Below are 16,238 nucleotides of genomic sequence, written 5' to 3'. Positions count from 1 at the left end.
CAACAATTTAAAAGCTACAAGAAAGAGTTGAATACTATTAATGTAGAAATAAGACACAGCTTGCCAAGGCAGAGCAAAGGGAAATGGAAAGCTCCAGTTCAAAATATTTTCACCCTGGGACATAAAATAAACATTTAAAAATGTTTATTATAAAGAGGGGCTCAGAAACCCAACTCATCTATCAATCAAGGTACTGAGTGGAAATAAAGTAGGAAGGGTTGTGCTCTTAAGTATTTCAAGCAGTTTCTTTTTTATTTTGTGCTGCATGTAATTTTCTAAAATAAATTCAACAAATGATGACTGAATATTTTAAGCCTTTTTCTTGTTATAGGAAAGTCTCTACTTTACTAAGGGAGTTCTGTGTAGAAGATGGAGTTTAAGAAGAGAATCTGCATAAAAACATGTAAAAAGTTTTACATTTAGATTTACATGTTTGCACCAGTCTAGAGGAGTCCTTTTATAGTCAGAATTGAACAAGATAATTGTTTTCAAATTTTTTCAATGAAAGGCGCTGAAAACCGTTACAAAATAGTTTATCCTTACAGCTAGGAATTGCTGGATTAGGTCACTGCCATCCTTAGGATAATTTCAAAGGTTAATAGTGGTAGGAAAGTATCAGTTGTTGTTTGTTCGACCCAGGCATAAGTGAGTGCTCTATCTCCTCTCATCGCTTGGCCCTGTAAGCCCCTTGGCCTGCCCTCTTTTGGGCTAGTTTTTGTAGAAACGTGATCTGTGTTTGATCTTGTACTTTTTCAGCATGTAGTCCTGCTGTCATACATCTTAGTCGAGCAGGAGCTGCATTGAGGCTGGAGCATTCACATCATATTTGTTCTACATTGCAAAGGCACAAACAGCGAGTAGGAAAAGCTGAACTCTTTTACTCTTAAAATAAAAACTTCAGCTTTCTTGTAATCACTGATTTCTGTCTTCTAAACCAAATTTTTGTAGGTATTTATAGAAAATCTAGAAAAATTGTTATCTTGAGGTTGTTTCCATAATTCTTTGTAAAGGTGTGTGTTAAAGCCAGTCACAGCAATTAGCACACAAAGTTAATGACAGCAAAGATGTGAAACAAAAAAGGTTGTGGAAATGTTTTCAGAATGTTGGTATTTTATCACTTAGAATATGCAACAGATTCTAGCAAGCATTCCTTGTGATTGTTTCTCCTACATTTAAACAAGCAATCGCTCATATAAGAACTTATCTTTTTTCAAAGATTCCCTTTCAAATTTTTTCTTCAGTTAATACTCTAGTTAATTTTTAAATCAGAATTTTAATTGAAGAGGTTATAATTTTAACACGTACAACAAAGATTTGATGAGTCTCTGTAGTTTATTGTAGCCATTAAAAAGTTGTGGCTGCTGGCAGAATACCAGTGAAAGTCTAAAGCTGAAACAGATGTGAGTAGCAGAAAGCAAGTCCAGAGAAGCGTCGGGCCCAGCTATCCAGACAGGCGCGGCCCTTCAGATGTAAATAATTTGAACAATATTAACTGGGGCTGCCTGTGTTATAGGGTACATTGGATTTGTTTCACAGTTTGTTGGCTAAGGTAGTCTTGAGCAGATTACCTTGGAAGTGGGATGAGACAAAGGCAATAAATGGGAGAGAGGTTTTCATCGTGTCACTAGGTAATGAACTAATGTTCCTGCTAGTGACTTCCCTTTTTTATGAGATTTCTAAGAAATTATTTAAAAAAGAAGCATATCACTTCTTGCAACTGAAATGGAAATTTTGATAGTTACTTTTCATATTATTTGTCATTTAGTATTTAAAAATATATTTGACTAGTTTATCAAGGCATTCATTTATGTTTCTAACATGGATATTAACATAGGAAAGATGGAATTATCATGAGTGTCGAGTCTTATAAACCTCGTGGTATAAACCTCTAGTTTGAAATACCTAGACACTGTGGAACCAAAAGTTCAAATCTAGATGGAGTACCAACCCCTTCATCCTTTTCAGATAAACAGATTGAGTTCCATACAATTTGCTATTTTTAAATCTTTCAGATTAGACTTTAAAGGTACAAGCTAACTTTACTCTGAAGGGATTAGGCTGGAGGTAGACTCAGGAATTCAAAAAGGTTTTTGGAGAACCTTAATCCAACAGGTTTTTAAAACATATTCCAGAACAATCTTTTTAATCATAGGTGTTTTCGGTTAAAAAGAATGAGAAACGAAAATATGCATTTAATATAGGCTTTAAGGGGAAAGAAGTGAATATTGGATGGTAGGATGAAAATTTTGGAGTTAAATCTGGTTCCACTCTAATATCCAACTAGAAAGAAATTTCTGTAAACTCAGGTTTTCACTCCAGGTCTGTTGGTGTATTTCCAAGGCTTTCAAATATTACATAGTATCATAAGCAAATACATTTATTCATTTAACTCATGCTAGCCTTGCTAGCTTTCCAGTTAATGTAGAGTTATGGAAAGAAATTTGCTTCAGTTTGTAAGACTTTTTATTCCTTGTCTAGGGCAGTGAATGATTCCCACATTTTTCTTTTCCTGTGACCAAATATGATTTACCTTCTAATTTGAACAATGCCACTTGGTATTCTTGAAATTGGTATTCTTCTGGAATAAATACAGAATGTTTTAAATACATCATCATAAGAAGATACTCAGAAAGAAAGCCACTTTACCAAAGTTTGATAGACTAGAATAAGTTTTACCATGAATGCTTTTATTAATCTGTGTCTGAAGTTGAACAATTTTAATTAGTTGCCCTGTAGATTGTTTCCATCTGTCATACTCATTCCTCTTCTTTGTAATACAGTACATAAAATTTTAAAATTTTGTGCTTCCCTGTTCCTCAAAAGAAAGCAATATGAGATGCCTTCTGTAATAGTCTGTGATGTTCATTATAACTTTTTTTCTATTCTTGACAAATGAAACAGCAAAGGTATTTATTGAACTGTTAAAAATGGAAACCAAGGTAGGCCCATACTAAGGATTTTGAAAAGTCACTTCTTTTTTTCTCATAATTAATTAAATTTACTATGAGAGAGATTGTAACTTTCTGATTCCCTTGAAAATCCACATACCCTTTACTTTCCCCTCCTTTCATGGCCACCAGTAGAAATAGTGGTTGCAATTTTCATACTAATATTTTTTCAGTACTGTATATAAGTTTTAAATATAATTAACTTAACTGTGTGTGTGTGTACATATGTACGTGTTTGCAAAGACGTATGTGACAAAAAAAATCTAAAATAAAAAGAACACTTTAAGGATCTGCTATACAATTGTCAGTTTGAGACAGAAGACATGGTTTCATATTGGGCACCTCTTAACCTAGTTGTTGACAGATCTGTACCTTTCATAAGTATGTAACCTCAATTTTTCCCCATTTAAATGGGAGAGCTTCACCAAAACTTAAGTTTATGACAACTCCATTTTATAAAATTGCATAATCCTTATGAAAAGATTAAAAGATAGGTAAATCTATGCAAGAAAAGTTGAGAAATTACAATGTTGTGTTGGCCATTTTCACAGTGGTTTTTATGCAGAAGCATTACAGATATCTTAAAATGATAGAGAAGTGCAGTTTGGTAGGTTGGAATGTACATCTGGAGGTCCTGTGGTCCAGAGCCTTTGAGCAAAAGTAACTTGGTATTTAGATCAGGCTGTACAGGGCCAAAGTCATCTCAGTTTTGAATCTAAGGATGGAAACGGCAGCACCTCTCTGGGCCCCTGCTCCAGTGCTGTATTGCCATCTTGAGTACTTTTCTTTATCCCATGTGAGGATTTTCTGTGCTGCAACTTGTGATTACTGCTCAATTTTCTTTAGATGTGCATTCCTGAAAAAGTCTGGCTCTGCCTTCTCTCTAGTTTTTCATTAGATAGTTGACATGAAAATCTAGATCGGCAGCCCGTTTCTCTAAACGGGGCTGAACATACCCGGCTTCTCCCGCCTCTTCTTCCGGTGCTTCATTTAATTTTCATTCCTAAATGTCATGACAATATAAATAGTTTTCTTCGGGTATTAATATGTATTTATATAGTATAAAATATATTCTTGTTGATAGAAACAGGTCCAGTGGACTGGATGTGACTAACAAGCACCACGCCAGTCATGTCACTGTCTTAACGCTGTGTCTCAGCATGGCTGATTAGACCAGACTAAACTGCCTCATCTACACTGCTCTCATTCAGTGCTTCTTCAGGTAGCTATCACATTCTATTGCAAAGCATGGAAGAGAATTTAAAAATAAGAAATGGATGGAAGTTGAAAAGAGTCACTCATTTGCCATGCTTTCAGCAACAGTTACTTTAAATAGAGTTAAGGATGAAACTGCAAAAAGAAAAATAATCAGTTCATGCAGACTAAAACTGATTTTCCAAATTTAAAGTACTGAAAAACATCTAGATTTATCAAGGATTAGAAGGGAATATATTTATCAATAGGAAAACATACAAAGTCAGAAAAGTTTTGTTGGTATTATTCCAAGGAGTTAATTTAAAATTCCTAAATGTCTTTTCCCATCAGAGTCCTCAAACTGAGTGAAAAAGTTTTGCAACCAAATGGTATCCCCTAATTAACTATAACCTGGTTTTGTTCTAGAGATTAATTGATTTGGTGGCTTATAATTTATTTCGGTGGAATTATAGATTTAGTTCATACATAATACAGCCTATGGTAAAGTCTGTTCTGTGGACTACAGTTTTAGTGAAATTATGATACAGTAATGATCCACAGTGCAAGGATTACAGTGTTGAGGGGTTTTTTCTATTGTTTGACTTGCTTGATAGACAGTAAGTTTACTGGATCACCGCAAGAAAATTCTAAGCATTATACCAATTTTGAGTATTAACTTTGTAAATAATTTGTAGAATCAAAAGTTATGTGTTGATAAAAGATGATTACTTATTTATTAGGGGGATAGTATTCAAAAAACTATCAAACATACTCTTCTAAAATATTTTCAACCAATTGAAGCATTAGTCTAATTTAAATTAAATGTTTTAAGTCAATTTAAAAGAGGGGCTTTTGTCAGAGAAATGTCTGTCTAACACACATGTCAAAAAGTCTTCCCAGCAGGAGCAGAGTTGTATGATAATTTACAGGACATACATAATTTAATTCTCATTGTTGGTTATATGTTCTTTAAAATTGTGGAAGTGCAAGCAAACAGAAATTTGAACTGGGTGGTGGAACATGAGGAGCCAAATAAGTGCATGTGTTGTTTCTCTGGGCAATAGAATAAAAGAAGCAGGTTGTTTTGTATGTGATTTCACTGTTTTTGCACAGTCCAATATTTACATTATCTGTTTTGAGGCAATGCAAAATTGTGTAAGGAAAAGAGCAAAGCAAATGGCTTTGTACAGGAAAAGGGGTTTGGTTTTTTTGCAAGAGTTGGCACTTCTTCATTCTCAGATTTTTCTGATCACTTTTTGAATAGTCTTTTGCCTCAGCAGGATGAAATGTATTTCACTGTGTTTTGATTTAGAAAGATCCAACACAGGCATTTAAAATACATTTTCTATACCTGCTTTATATATCAAATATACCTGATTTGATTTTACAATCAAATAAATTGTAAAATCAAATATACCTGATTTGATTTTACAATAAAACTAACTTTTTGACAATGTTCCACTGGTAATGTTCATATGTGAATACATTTAGTATAAATTTTTCTAGGTAGATAATTTCTTAAAATTTCATTAGATTCTTTAGATTTTGATAAAAAGAATAATATGGAATGGTTTAAATGGTTTAAGCATTCAAATATATAATAGAGAAGAAAAGCAATTATGTTTTTGAAGACTTTATTCCCTGAAAGCAGATGTCTGCATGTGTGCTCAAAGGCACAGGGAAAAGGCTTTCAGTTGGTTAAACAATGGCACGCTGTTAATTTTTTTAGTATATTTTTTCCTTTGGCTGAAGAATTCTCAGAAATTTCTTGTTAAAATCATTCTGCAAATGCTTAGATTCTAAAATGAATCTGGGAAATACCACGCTTATGATTTTCTGTGCACTTTTTTGTGTGCCCTTTTAAATAAATAAATAAATACATGTGTGTATGTTAAAGCATTAGTTACATAACTATGAAGGATACATCTGGGAGCAGGTAGCGTACATCTGGGAATGGGAGGAATACTGTCCCTATCAATGTGTATGATGGATAATGAGTTATGTAGTTTGGAGGGTGGTAAATACTGGTGTTGGGAGGAACTGTGACTTCGTGTTTATGGAGCTCATCAGCTTTTCCTCTTTATGGAGGTATGCAGTAAGAGACAGGACAGATTTCTGCTAGAATTGAGACAGTCACATATCAAAGATTGAAACTGCATTACTTCAGACTGTGGGGTGCAAATTAGTAGTAGTGGGGCTAATAGGCGCTTTGTGAAATGTTCCTGCTAATATTGCTGGTAGTTTATGAATTTACATGATTTTAAATCTAAGCTGAAAGCTCAGCTGAACCAAACTTCACCAACTTGGCGGAAAAATTAATTAGATCCAACTTTATGATCTGTCTTGCACATAAAATCAGAGATCCAGCAATAGAGAGCAAAACAGATCACTTCTCTGGATTTTACAGTTTCAGCTCATAAACTGTTTCAGCCATTGCACAATTCCCTTATGTCTGATCCCTTATTCAGTACAATAAGTGATAAAATGTTTGAAAGGTCTTTTTCTTTCTTAGCACAGTAAAAATCTTAGCTCATCTGATTAAAATATTATTCTTGCTTCTTAAAAATATTGTCTCCCTCTCAATTACCCACACAAGACTCTTCAGTTTCAAAATATTCTCTTTTTTTGTACTGTTCAAAGTGAAGGGAAATGTTTCAGTTTCTCAGCAGATTCTGCTAGCGCACAGTTCTACACTCTTGACAGATCTTAATGATGTGTGGAGTTCTGTATGTTTGGATCTTGACACTTAAAAAGTTTCTACTAATCATGTGTACTGGAATCACTTAAAGGAATCTTTCAAAGGCTTGACTGGAAAATTACGAGGCTTTAGTCATTATAATCATTTATATGTACTGTTCTGTCCCTTGCAGTGTGCTTCTCTGCTGAAGGGTGCCCTGAATGTAAACTACTATTTCAGAAGGAGTACATTAAGCAGAGTCTCAGATATGTTGCTATGGTGTGAAAAATATTTAGTTTTACTAGCAGTCTTTTTCATTTTGCTAAATGTATTCCTGGGAAACAATTTTAACAGAAGGGTTTTTAAATGATTTGTATAATATGTTGGTGCCCTTTCACCAAATAAGGAGCTAAAAAAATTTTAGAATAGCTGAAACTAATATAGGCCTGAAAGTTCCTCTGTATGCCATCACTAACTCTAAACGTTCAAAAATGTTGTTGAACTTACAAGAAAAGCCCAAGGTGGAACATCTGATCAAACTTGTGAGAATTGTCAAGATGTCTGACTCATTCAGGGCAGGTGAACTTTTTAAACTCTTTTGTATGCCACTAATTCAATTATTTCATTTTCCACATCTTAGGATGTGTCACTGAAATGTTTTTTCCGTCTCATTTATATGTGACAGCTAGAGCACCTAAACAGTTACATGTTTCTGTGTGTCATGAGGAAATGTCTTTCAAAGACTGACTTTTGACTTATTATCTTCCATCCTCTGGATTATTTTTTTAAGAAAAAGGAATTATTAATTTGTGAAGAAAGAAACTTTATATAGAAGCATTTCTTCTTCTTTATATAGAATATTTCTTCTTTTAAATTAGCTGAAAATATCTTCACAGAACAGTAGCTATACAAGCAATTAGTAGGTTGGGTGTAGTTTTACGTGTGCTAACACTTTTTTGCGTTAAATTGTTAACTTTCATTTAAGGCAGCAGAGACTGAGCTTGAGAACAGAGTGCTACCACAGTCTGATGCCCATTTATGCTTTTCTCAGATAGTTTTGTCTCAGAGAATTTCCCGCTCCACAGAGGGAAATCTCTGCTTTATTCACAGACGTCCATATTAGTCAGCCCTGCTCTGGCTTTGGTGGTAGTGCTTGAACATTTGTGGGTTCCTATTATTTGTATGTACTGATGATCAATATGGGTCCAAAAGTGCAAATAAAAAACTGTCTCTGAAACTTTTCTGAGTCAGTAGCAGCATAGCCTCTTGCTGTTGGAAGTTAAAGTTCTTACCACATTCCCACAGAATCAAGATGAATCTGTTGCCTTTTGTACATTATTTAAAATTCTATCTGAAAAGAAACTTACATGCAAGTTTGTACAGAAATGCAAAAGCTGTAGATAGTGCAAAAGGCATTCAGTTAATTCCATGTGAACAGCTCCAGTGAGTGTGTACCTAAGTGCATGTAATAACAGGAGACTATAACCAGATCCTGCAGTGGTGTCCAATGGGTAAACATGCCTCTGCACCAGTAACTATTTGTTTAGCTTGCAAAGTTGTTTCCAAACAAAAAAGTAATAAAGTAATACCAAAGGAACTAAATCATGAGAAAATGATATAGCACTTGCTGAATAATATTAATTTATGAAATTTGTCAGAGGTTTATTAGGATTTCATCTGGGTGTGTAGATTCCAGTAGCGTAACAGGTTTGTGTGCTGCCAAAGATCATGGATTCTCTCACACAGAAATTTGGGATTATTTAGCCCTGCACTGAATTCATTTGCAGTATTATTTCAAATACTCTTGGAAACAGAAAAGGCAAGGGCTCTAAAAAAGAATTGTCAAATAGTAGTCCTTCTGTCAAAGATATACTTGCGTTGTAGCTGAGTGGAAGAGCGAGCCTGGCAGTGTTACCTGCCATGCTCTGACCAGACAGGAGCAGGGCAGCTTCAGCAGCTTTCACAGAGGCATAACTCATGGGGGATAGTGGCACTGACAGGTTTATAGGAATTCATGGTGTTGATACTGGGTTTTGCTGTCAGACTGATTCCTGTAAATGCTACTGAGGGGTTCCGGCGAGTAAATAGTTAGTAATTTACTGTTATCAACTTTAAACTATTTCTGGTTTTGCGTTTACTTTTAAAATGGTGCTTAAAAAATTCCAAATTGTGTCTGATTGACACAGAAATGCTCTTTACATGAAAGTTTGTTTATGAGCCATGATTCGTTTGACAGATTTACAAGTGTCTGTGGAGTTTTAAGACTATTGCCCAATAGGCATTAAGTGAGAGACATTCTATTTTGTAAATATTTTCACTTATATTGGGGATTTTTAAAGAACTTTTTGAGCCAAGTACTGCATTAAATCTGAAGACAGTGGCAAACTGATAATCAGCAGTTTCCAACTTTGTTTTAATGTTTTGCTAATGCTTTCCATTTCTGTGGCCAAGATTTGTAGTGGGTGAAGCATGATGTACATTCAACAATTTGTAAGGGCTTTCAAATACTTTTGCACACTTGTATTTTCCTTTTTTTTTTTTTCTGCAATAGCTCATTTAGAAATAAACAATTTTCAAAATAGCATATTACATTCAATTCCACTAACATACAGCTCATACCCAGGAAAAGAACCAAAAGTTTATTACATTAGTGGAGAATTTGCATCTGTTTGAACTCAGTAATGCTGAAACAGGTTTTTCATTTTCTCAAATGATTATTTTGGAATGGTGAGAGGAGAATTGTATGTATGGTGTGATAGCTGTCAGCTTCCTCAGAATTCCCTCAGATTCCTCAGAATTTCAGAAAGACATTTTTTTCAGAAAGAAGCTTTTCATTATGTATTTAAAAGACAGAATATGATGTGTTTAAATCACCACTCCATTCTGCCTACTTTCTGGCATACAAACAAATATCCATTTACTCTGCTCTGAATCATTTGAAAGGTTTCTCATGTGCTACCGGATAAAAGACCATAGATTAAAGATGAACTTAGAGTGTAGCCCAGGCCATTTTACACAACCTGCAGTTTGAGTCATGGAGGGTTGCTAAATTGAAATATAGTCTTGGGTGGGAATGGGTATTTTGCTATAAGAATTGACCAAATGTATTTCTGCTCTCAATTAATTGAAAATCTGTGATTGTTTTCAGTACGTCCTGGTGGTCCAAGGGATTATAAGCACAATACTACTTGCACAGTAAAATGCATCTATTTTCAACCTTCCCTTGACTTTTTACACTACATTGCAAATTTAAATAATGGGACATTTTAATCACGCAGGCTCAACTTCCATTTCAACAGTTTTACATTAAATTTTGTTTAATGGTGGTAGCAATATGGTGTGAATACAGTTCATGCCGTCAAACTGTAAGTCTTTGGTTTAACTTCAAAATAAGTTTCCATCTAAGTGTTGCTTCTTGGAAATGAAAAATTGTAGAAGAAAAATTTTGTAGTGGTTTATAAATTCATTTGCTAAATGGAAAGTAATTTCAGTTTGATTTCTGCCTCTTGTCATCTTTAATGTGGAACACTGGAATGCACTAAGTTTATTAGACGTTCTAGGCCTGTTAAAATTCATTGGCAAATGAAATTAAGTTTTTCAGAAATTGGCATGACATTGGTTCTTAAAATAGCAGATAGATTAAATAGTAAACAAATTGCACTTATATATAAGTTCACTTTCTTACATACTTCAACTAATTCATATCATGGTCTGGGGATGGAATACTCAAGTAATGCTGAATTTCTGCATCTGTTTCATGAAAAATGGTTGAGTATAGGATGCCTGACATTGATTGATTAAAATCAATTCAGATACAAAGGATCCTCCACTCACCACAGAAACAGACTTTAAAGCTTTAAATATACCATCTAGAATTAGTGTGTGAGGCAAGCTGTGTTATTAGCAAGCCCTAGCACACTGCAGGAGTTTTAGAACAAATTCCTTACTAAAGACAAATTCTACTCTTTAAACACATATAGAATATTTTATTTAGCATGCTTGACTAGTATTTGTATTTCTTAGTGCTTATTTATAACCTCTAAAGTAAATTCAGGTGAGTATTTAGAGGTAGGCTCCTATGGAGCTGAAATCTACTTTTGGTACATTTCTTCTGTCATAAATATGTCTCATCTTTTTGTAGCCTCTGAAAAGCAGATGAAGTTAGTTTGCAGAGAGTCTTCTGAAGAACATCTCCAGCCCTTCAAGGAGAAATTAGAGGAATTCTTTCAGAAAGGTAACCACATCTGAAAAAAAATCTTACTGCCGAATAGTGTAGTGGTTTATAAAGTTATGTGTAATAGAAGCTGCATTAAATATCTGTTTCCTCTGAAAATTCCTGTGGATTATGTTCCTAATGGGCCTAATATATGTTCATATATGTTGATATATGTTATACAGATCTTGGACATCACTTGTCAAAGCTAATCACTCCCTTGATCTCACCCATTTCCCACTGGTTATTTTGTGCTTTGTTCTTTATTATTATTTGTAGGCAAAATGAAAAATATATTAATCACAGACGAAATTTATCAGAGGGAATATAAAGCTTCAAAGACTTAAAAAAGAAAAGAGTGAAAGACACTCTTTTAGAGAAAGTCCACATATATACGTCATCTTTTCTCCCTAGTTTGGGCTTATGAACTGACTTATTCATATTTAAAGATTTTTGTCTTGTGTGAGACAGAAATAAGCATTAAAAAAGTGATTTACCAGGTTAGAGTCTGGAGGCAGTGGGTGAAAACCAAGGTGCAACTTGGTGCTCAACTGAGGGCAATGTAAATGCAGGTTGCTGTTGAAAACAACAGTCCTGCTTCTTCCTGTTTCTCCTACTGTGTTCCCCATCGCCTGCTTCTTACAGCACCATTGCTTCTGCAGTTGTGGAAGATATATGCAGGAAGAGATTTTCCCCCCTCTCCTTGTAGGAGTACAATCTTCTTGGGTAAACAAAAAAAATCTGTGTTTTTGACAGAGATATTAGAATTGTTGAGAATTTAATTGCATTTCTCATAGAAATGGTGAACAATTTAACAGTTTTCTATCTGAGAAGTCAGTTAAACTACCTGAATCTGCTCATCCAGACAGAATATTGGTGATCATTCAGATTATTGTAGTAATTTATTAATTAGCTTAATCCTTTTTACGAAGGTTGTCCTAAAGTCTTTTTAATAACTTTGTTTCATTAGGCTGTCTTGTGTAAATACTTTGACAATTAAAAACAAGCTGTTTCAAAAGTAGCAGTTACATTGTACTGGTAAATAAGCTGATATTCTCCTTTGCAGTTCTCCCAGGCCATGGTGCAAGTGTATTTGGACAGTATTTAAGCAGCAAATTCCTCACCACAGAATTTTTAAAACAAAAAATGTAATGGAAATCTTGATGTCACTGCAGGACAGTTTCATCGTCTTTCTAATGCATTTAATTGAAAGTTTTCACTTACAGTTTAACAATGATATCAAGATTGAATTAGTACTAAATATATGTGTATATATATATTTTATATATATATATATAATGTGTGTGTGTGTGCGTGTATGTGTTTGTATTTCTACAAACCATTATGATCTCCAGCATGTTTCTTGATCTAGCTTGCCAAAATATTGTAATAATCGATTTTGCCCAGGTCTTGCCAGGACCCTGACCAAATGGTGTCTTCCACAATGGTATCACAGATTCTGTAATTCTTGCTGCACCCTGGATCTCACAAGGACTCTCATGGTCTGTGCACTTGGCAGCTTAGCACCACTCAGCTGTTTGCTTGCTGCCCCTCCATGGGGAGACAAATGATCCATTTCTTAGGATCATTAAGGCTGGAAAAGACTTCTTAAAAATTATCAAGTCCAGCCATTAACCCGCCATTGCCAGTTCTACCACTAAACCATGTCCCTATGCACTCTTTTTGAACTCTTCCAGGGATGGTTATTCCACTACTCTCCTGGGTAGCCTGGATCAGTACTTGATAACCCTTTCAGTGAAGAAATCTTTCCCAACATCCAGTGTGAACCTCCCCTGACACATCTGTCCTGTCACTTGTTACCCTAGAGAAGAGACTGACCCCCTGTGCTCTCTGGGAGTTGCAGAGGGTGATAAGGCCCCTCCTGAGCCTCCCTTTCCCCAGGCTAAACACCCCCAGCTCCCTCAGCTGCTGCTTGTTGGACTTGTGCTCCAGACCTTTCCCCAGCTCCGCTGCCCTTCTCTGGACACTCCATCACCTCAAGGTCTCTCTTATGTGAGGGGCCTAAAGCTGAACATGGGATTCAAGGTGTGGCCTCACCAGTGCCAAGTACAGTGTGTTTTATCACTTCCCTAATCTTGTTGGCCACAGTATTTCTAAGTTCCATTTAGAACACACATTTCTAAATTTCACATTACCAGGAAGGCAGTGTTTCATCACATATAACCTCTACTTAGGAAAACAAGCATCAAAACTCTGAATTTCTCCCTTGCTTCCTCCTTTTTTTCCCAAATTTATTTCTGAGCATGATGTTCTGTGCTATGAGTTATCCCTTTGATTGATTTGGCTTGGCCCCTCCCAACTTCTTGTTCATCTCCAGCCTACTTTCTGCATATCAGCATTAGAAATAGAGAAGGCCTGAATGCTGTGCAGGACTGTTCAGCAACAGCTAAAACATGGATGTGTTATCAACACTCTTTTGGTCACAAATCCAATTTACAGCACCATAGGAGTTCCTGTGAAGTTAGCTCCACACCAGCCAAAACCAGCAGAAGGAATTGCAAATCATATCAACACAGTCTTAAAAAATAAAGCCAACCCAGTACCTGGTTTCTCCTGCAATACTGAGCTACCCTTTTTATCATACTCCACTTTCTTATGCGTGGAATATTATAAAAGTACCCAGTTGATATTGGAAGAAGACTAGTTCTGCTTTAGATAAAATTGCAATTGAATTGTGCATTATCATTTCAAATAGAAAAACATACTCTTCTAAATATTTTCCCTGTTTATGCCTATTGATGTGAAAAGTGAGGTATATTTATCTTTGTCAGTGTGACAGAAAATTTTATCCTTATGTGTGCAAATAATGTATATATTTTTTTAAAAAGAGAGGGAGAGAATACATTCCTGCAGCTGTCCTAGGACAGTAAGTTCTATGTATTACATTTATTGGGACACTTTTTAGTGAGCTCTTTTGTATACTAGAAGGAGAAAAACCACCTGGATTACACACTTGTCCACTTTTTCTCATGTTCTCTTGTTCTTCTTTTGCTTTATAATGTTATGCTTTATGGTATCTAATCAGACACACCTAATTTTATATCATTTACTTCTCATCTTTTGACATCCTAATTCTACCTTATTCTGAAATAAATTTTCAGTAGGTTGTCAGATTCTACAATGATTGACTCTATTTTTCTGTCAATCACCTGATTGATTTGAATCTTTATAATGGTGGATGGTACTTTCTGGGGCATTAGAATGGAAATCCTATAGAATTCCACATTAAAGATAGGGAAAAATAACACAGAAATCCATCTTGATTAATGGCACTAGAGTAGGCGTTGGACAAATGTCAAGGTCAGAGGTGTCTGCAAACTCAGCCGCTTCTCTGAAATTAGCTGATAATACTGAGCATCCAATAAGCATCTGTTTTCAGTTTTGTTTGTTTAAAAAAGAGTTGTGGCTGATTTAGCAAACGTAAGAAAAAATTGTCTGTTATCTTTCTGCCAGCTCACAGCAAGTACTCAAAACTCAGATGCTTTTCTGAAACTTGCGGCTGGAACTCATAGATATTGAGGTTTTTCCCACACGCGCAATTCCCATCATTTCTAGCCAATGTGAAGTTGGAAATACTGTAAGGAAAAAAAATTCCGGTTTGCTTATACTGAAGTGTTTACATTTCCTAATTGTAATTAATACCAATTAAATCTAATACTTGCTGTGTTGTAACAAAAAACACTGAGAGTGTTATGGAGACTGACATTCTAAAATGCTAGAGGGGATAAACTGTACTTCTGCTGATGTCAGTGCTGGTTTGTATAACTGCATGTAATGTAGCCCAGTGCCTTCAGCAGGGAATTAGGTGCCAGAAGCTTTGGGTTCTATTCCCAGTTTAGCTACTTTATATGTGATGGTAGCAGTTGGTTAATATCCTTTTCAGAGAGTGCCCCTCTTTCCTGATACACAGAATGTTAAATAATGATTCTTGCTAGTTTTTGTAGTGAAAGATAATCTTTGTCAAGTACTTAGTGAATCCCACATTAAAGACATCTTGTGTAAACTGTCTTAATGCTTCACTAGCTGCATTTGATATGCCTATGCTTTTTGGAAAAGGCTTAGATTATTCACAAAGTTGAAATATTCTTTAGTAAATCTAATTATGTGCAACAATTATATTAGTTTTCCTATAGTATGGAGAACTATTGATTATTATAAATTAGTATTCACTTACTGTATTTCCATTGAAATTACCGTGTGGGGCGGTTAAAAATATATTCATAATTATTTTCCTTTTAAATTGCTATGATATGCAAGAAGGTATTTGAAAGTATGAAATTATTGTGTGGTCTGGAATGCTCTTTAGTTCATTAAATTCTTGCTCAGAATTTCTTAGAAAAAAACTCCTCTTTTCATATGAAACTATCTCTCACCAAAAAGAAATCAGAATACTTAGATGACTGTGAGAAAGACGCAAACTACTCTGTTTTGAAAAGGAGAAAAAATTACTTTTGTTACTGCAAATGTGCAGGTCACTAGAAGGGCTATTAACCATTGGTGTTTTCCATGGTGTTTCATATTCTCCTTGTGCATTCCCTCAAGAATAATACAAATGAGAAAGTAAATGACATACAGGAGTAGGTGACTAATGTTAATTAAATTTCTTTCTTATTTTGCCACCTGACTATTTCATCTTGTTTGTCCATTCTAGTAAATGTAGAAATAAATTCATGCAGGATCTTGTAAAATATGTTTCCAAATTCTTCTTCATTGGGTCCCGGTCAGAAAGCATGCAAAAACTTAAATCTGGGCTTGGGTTCCTCCCTCATGAACTGGAATGTGAAAATGAAGTCTTTATGCTAGTTAGCATAGGAAAAGCGTATCTGCTTCTCTTCATTTCTCTAAGAATAAAGCATCTTGATGATGAAGACTCTGCCACTACAGGAATTCATTTAATTTAGAACAGAGTCAGGGAAGTGAGTAGTCTGATGTCGAAACAGAACAATTTTTGAATTTCATTAGTAGTGGAAAGTAAAGCTATTTGGGAAAGGTGCGTGATACACTGATGTGACCAAGGTAACAAGCAAGATGGAGAGGGAGTGATTAGTAAAATAGAGTCATCTATTGAGATTAATCCCAAACAAAAAGAAATTGTCCTATGTTTAGAATTCTAGCCTAACATTTGGGAAACATTGGTTAGATTAATTGCTTTGCTACAACTGCTGTGTGTTGTATACTACATAAA

At 35.0% G+C, this 16,238-nt stretch overlaps 1 protein-coding gene across 2 annotated transcripts in view; it reads left to right on the top strand.

Annotated features, from left to right (window-relative positions):
- The window catches only part of FMN1 (formin 1), a 128,463-nt gene that overhangs the window by 75,481 nt on the left and 36,744 nt on the right, over positions 1–16,238 (top strand). For both annotated transcript variants that reach the window (XM_064713532.1, XM_064713531.1), the window contains one exon: positions 10,961–11,053. In XM_064713532.1, the coding sequence (XP_064569602.1) occupies positions 10,961–11,053 (93 nt within the window). The remainder of the gene's footprint in view (positions 1–10,960; positions 11,054–16,238) is intronic.

This window comes from Zonotrichia leucophrys, chromosome 5, assembly GCF_028769735.1.
Source record: "Zonotrichia leucophrys gambelii isolate GWCS_2022_RI chromosome 5, RI_Zleu_2.0, whole genome shotgun sequence".
In the NCBI taxonomy this organism is placed as follows: Eukaryota; Metazoa; Chordata; class Aves; order Passeriformes; family Passerellidae; genus Zonotrichia; species Zonotrichia leucophrys.
The sequence above is the reverse complement of the archived record's forward strand: the minus strand, read 5'-3'. Positions and strand labels throughout refer to the sequence as shown.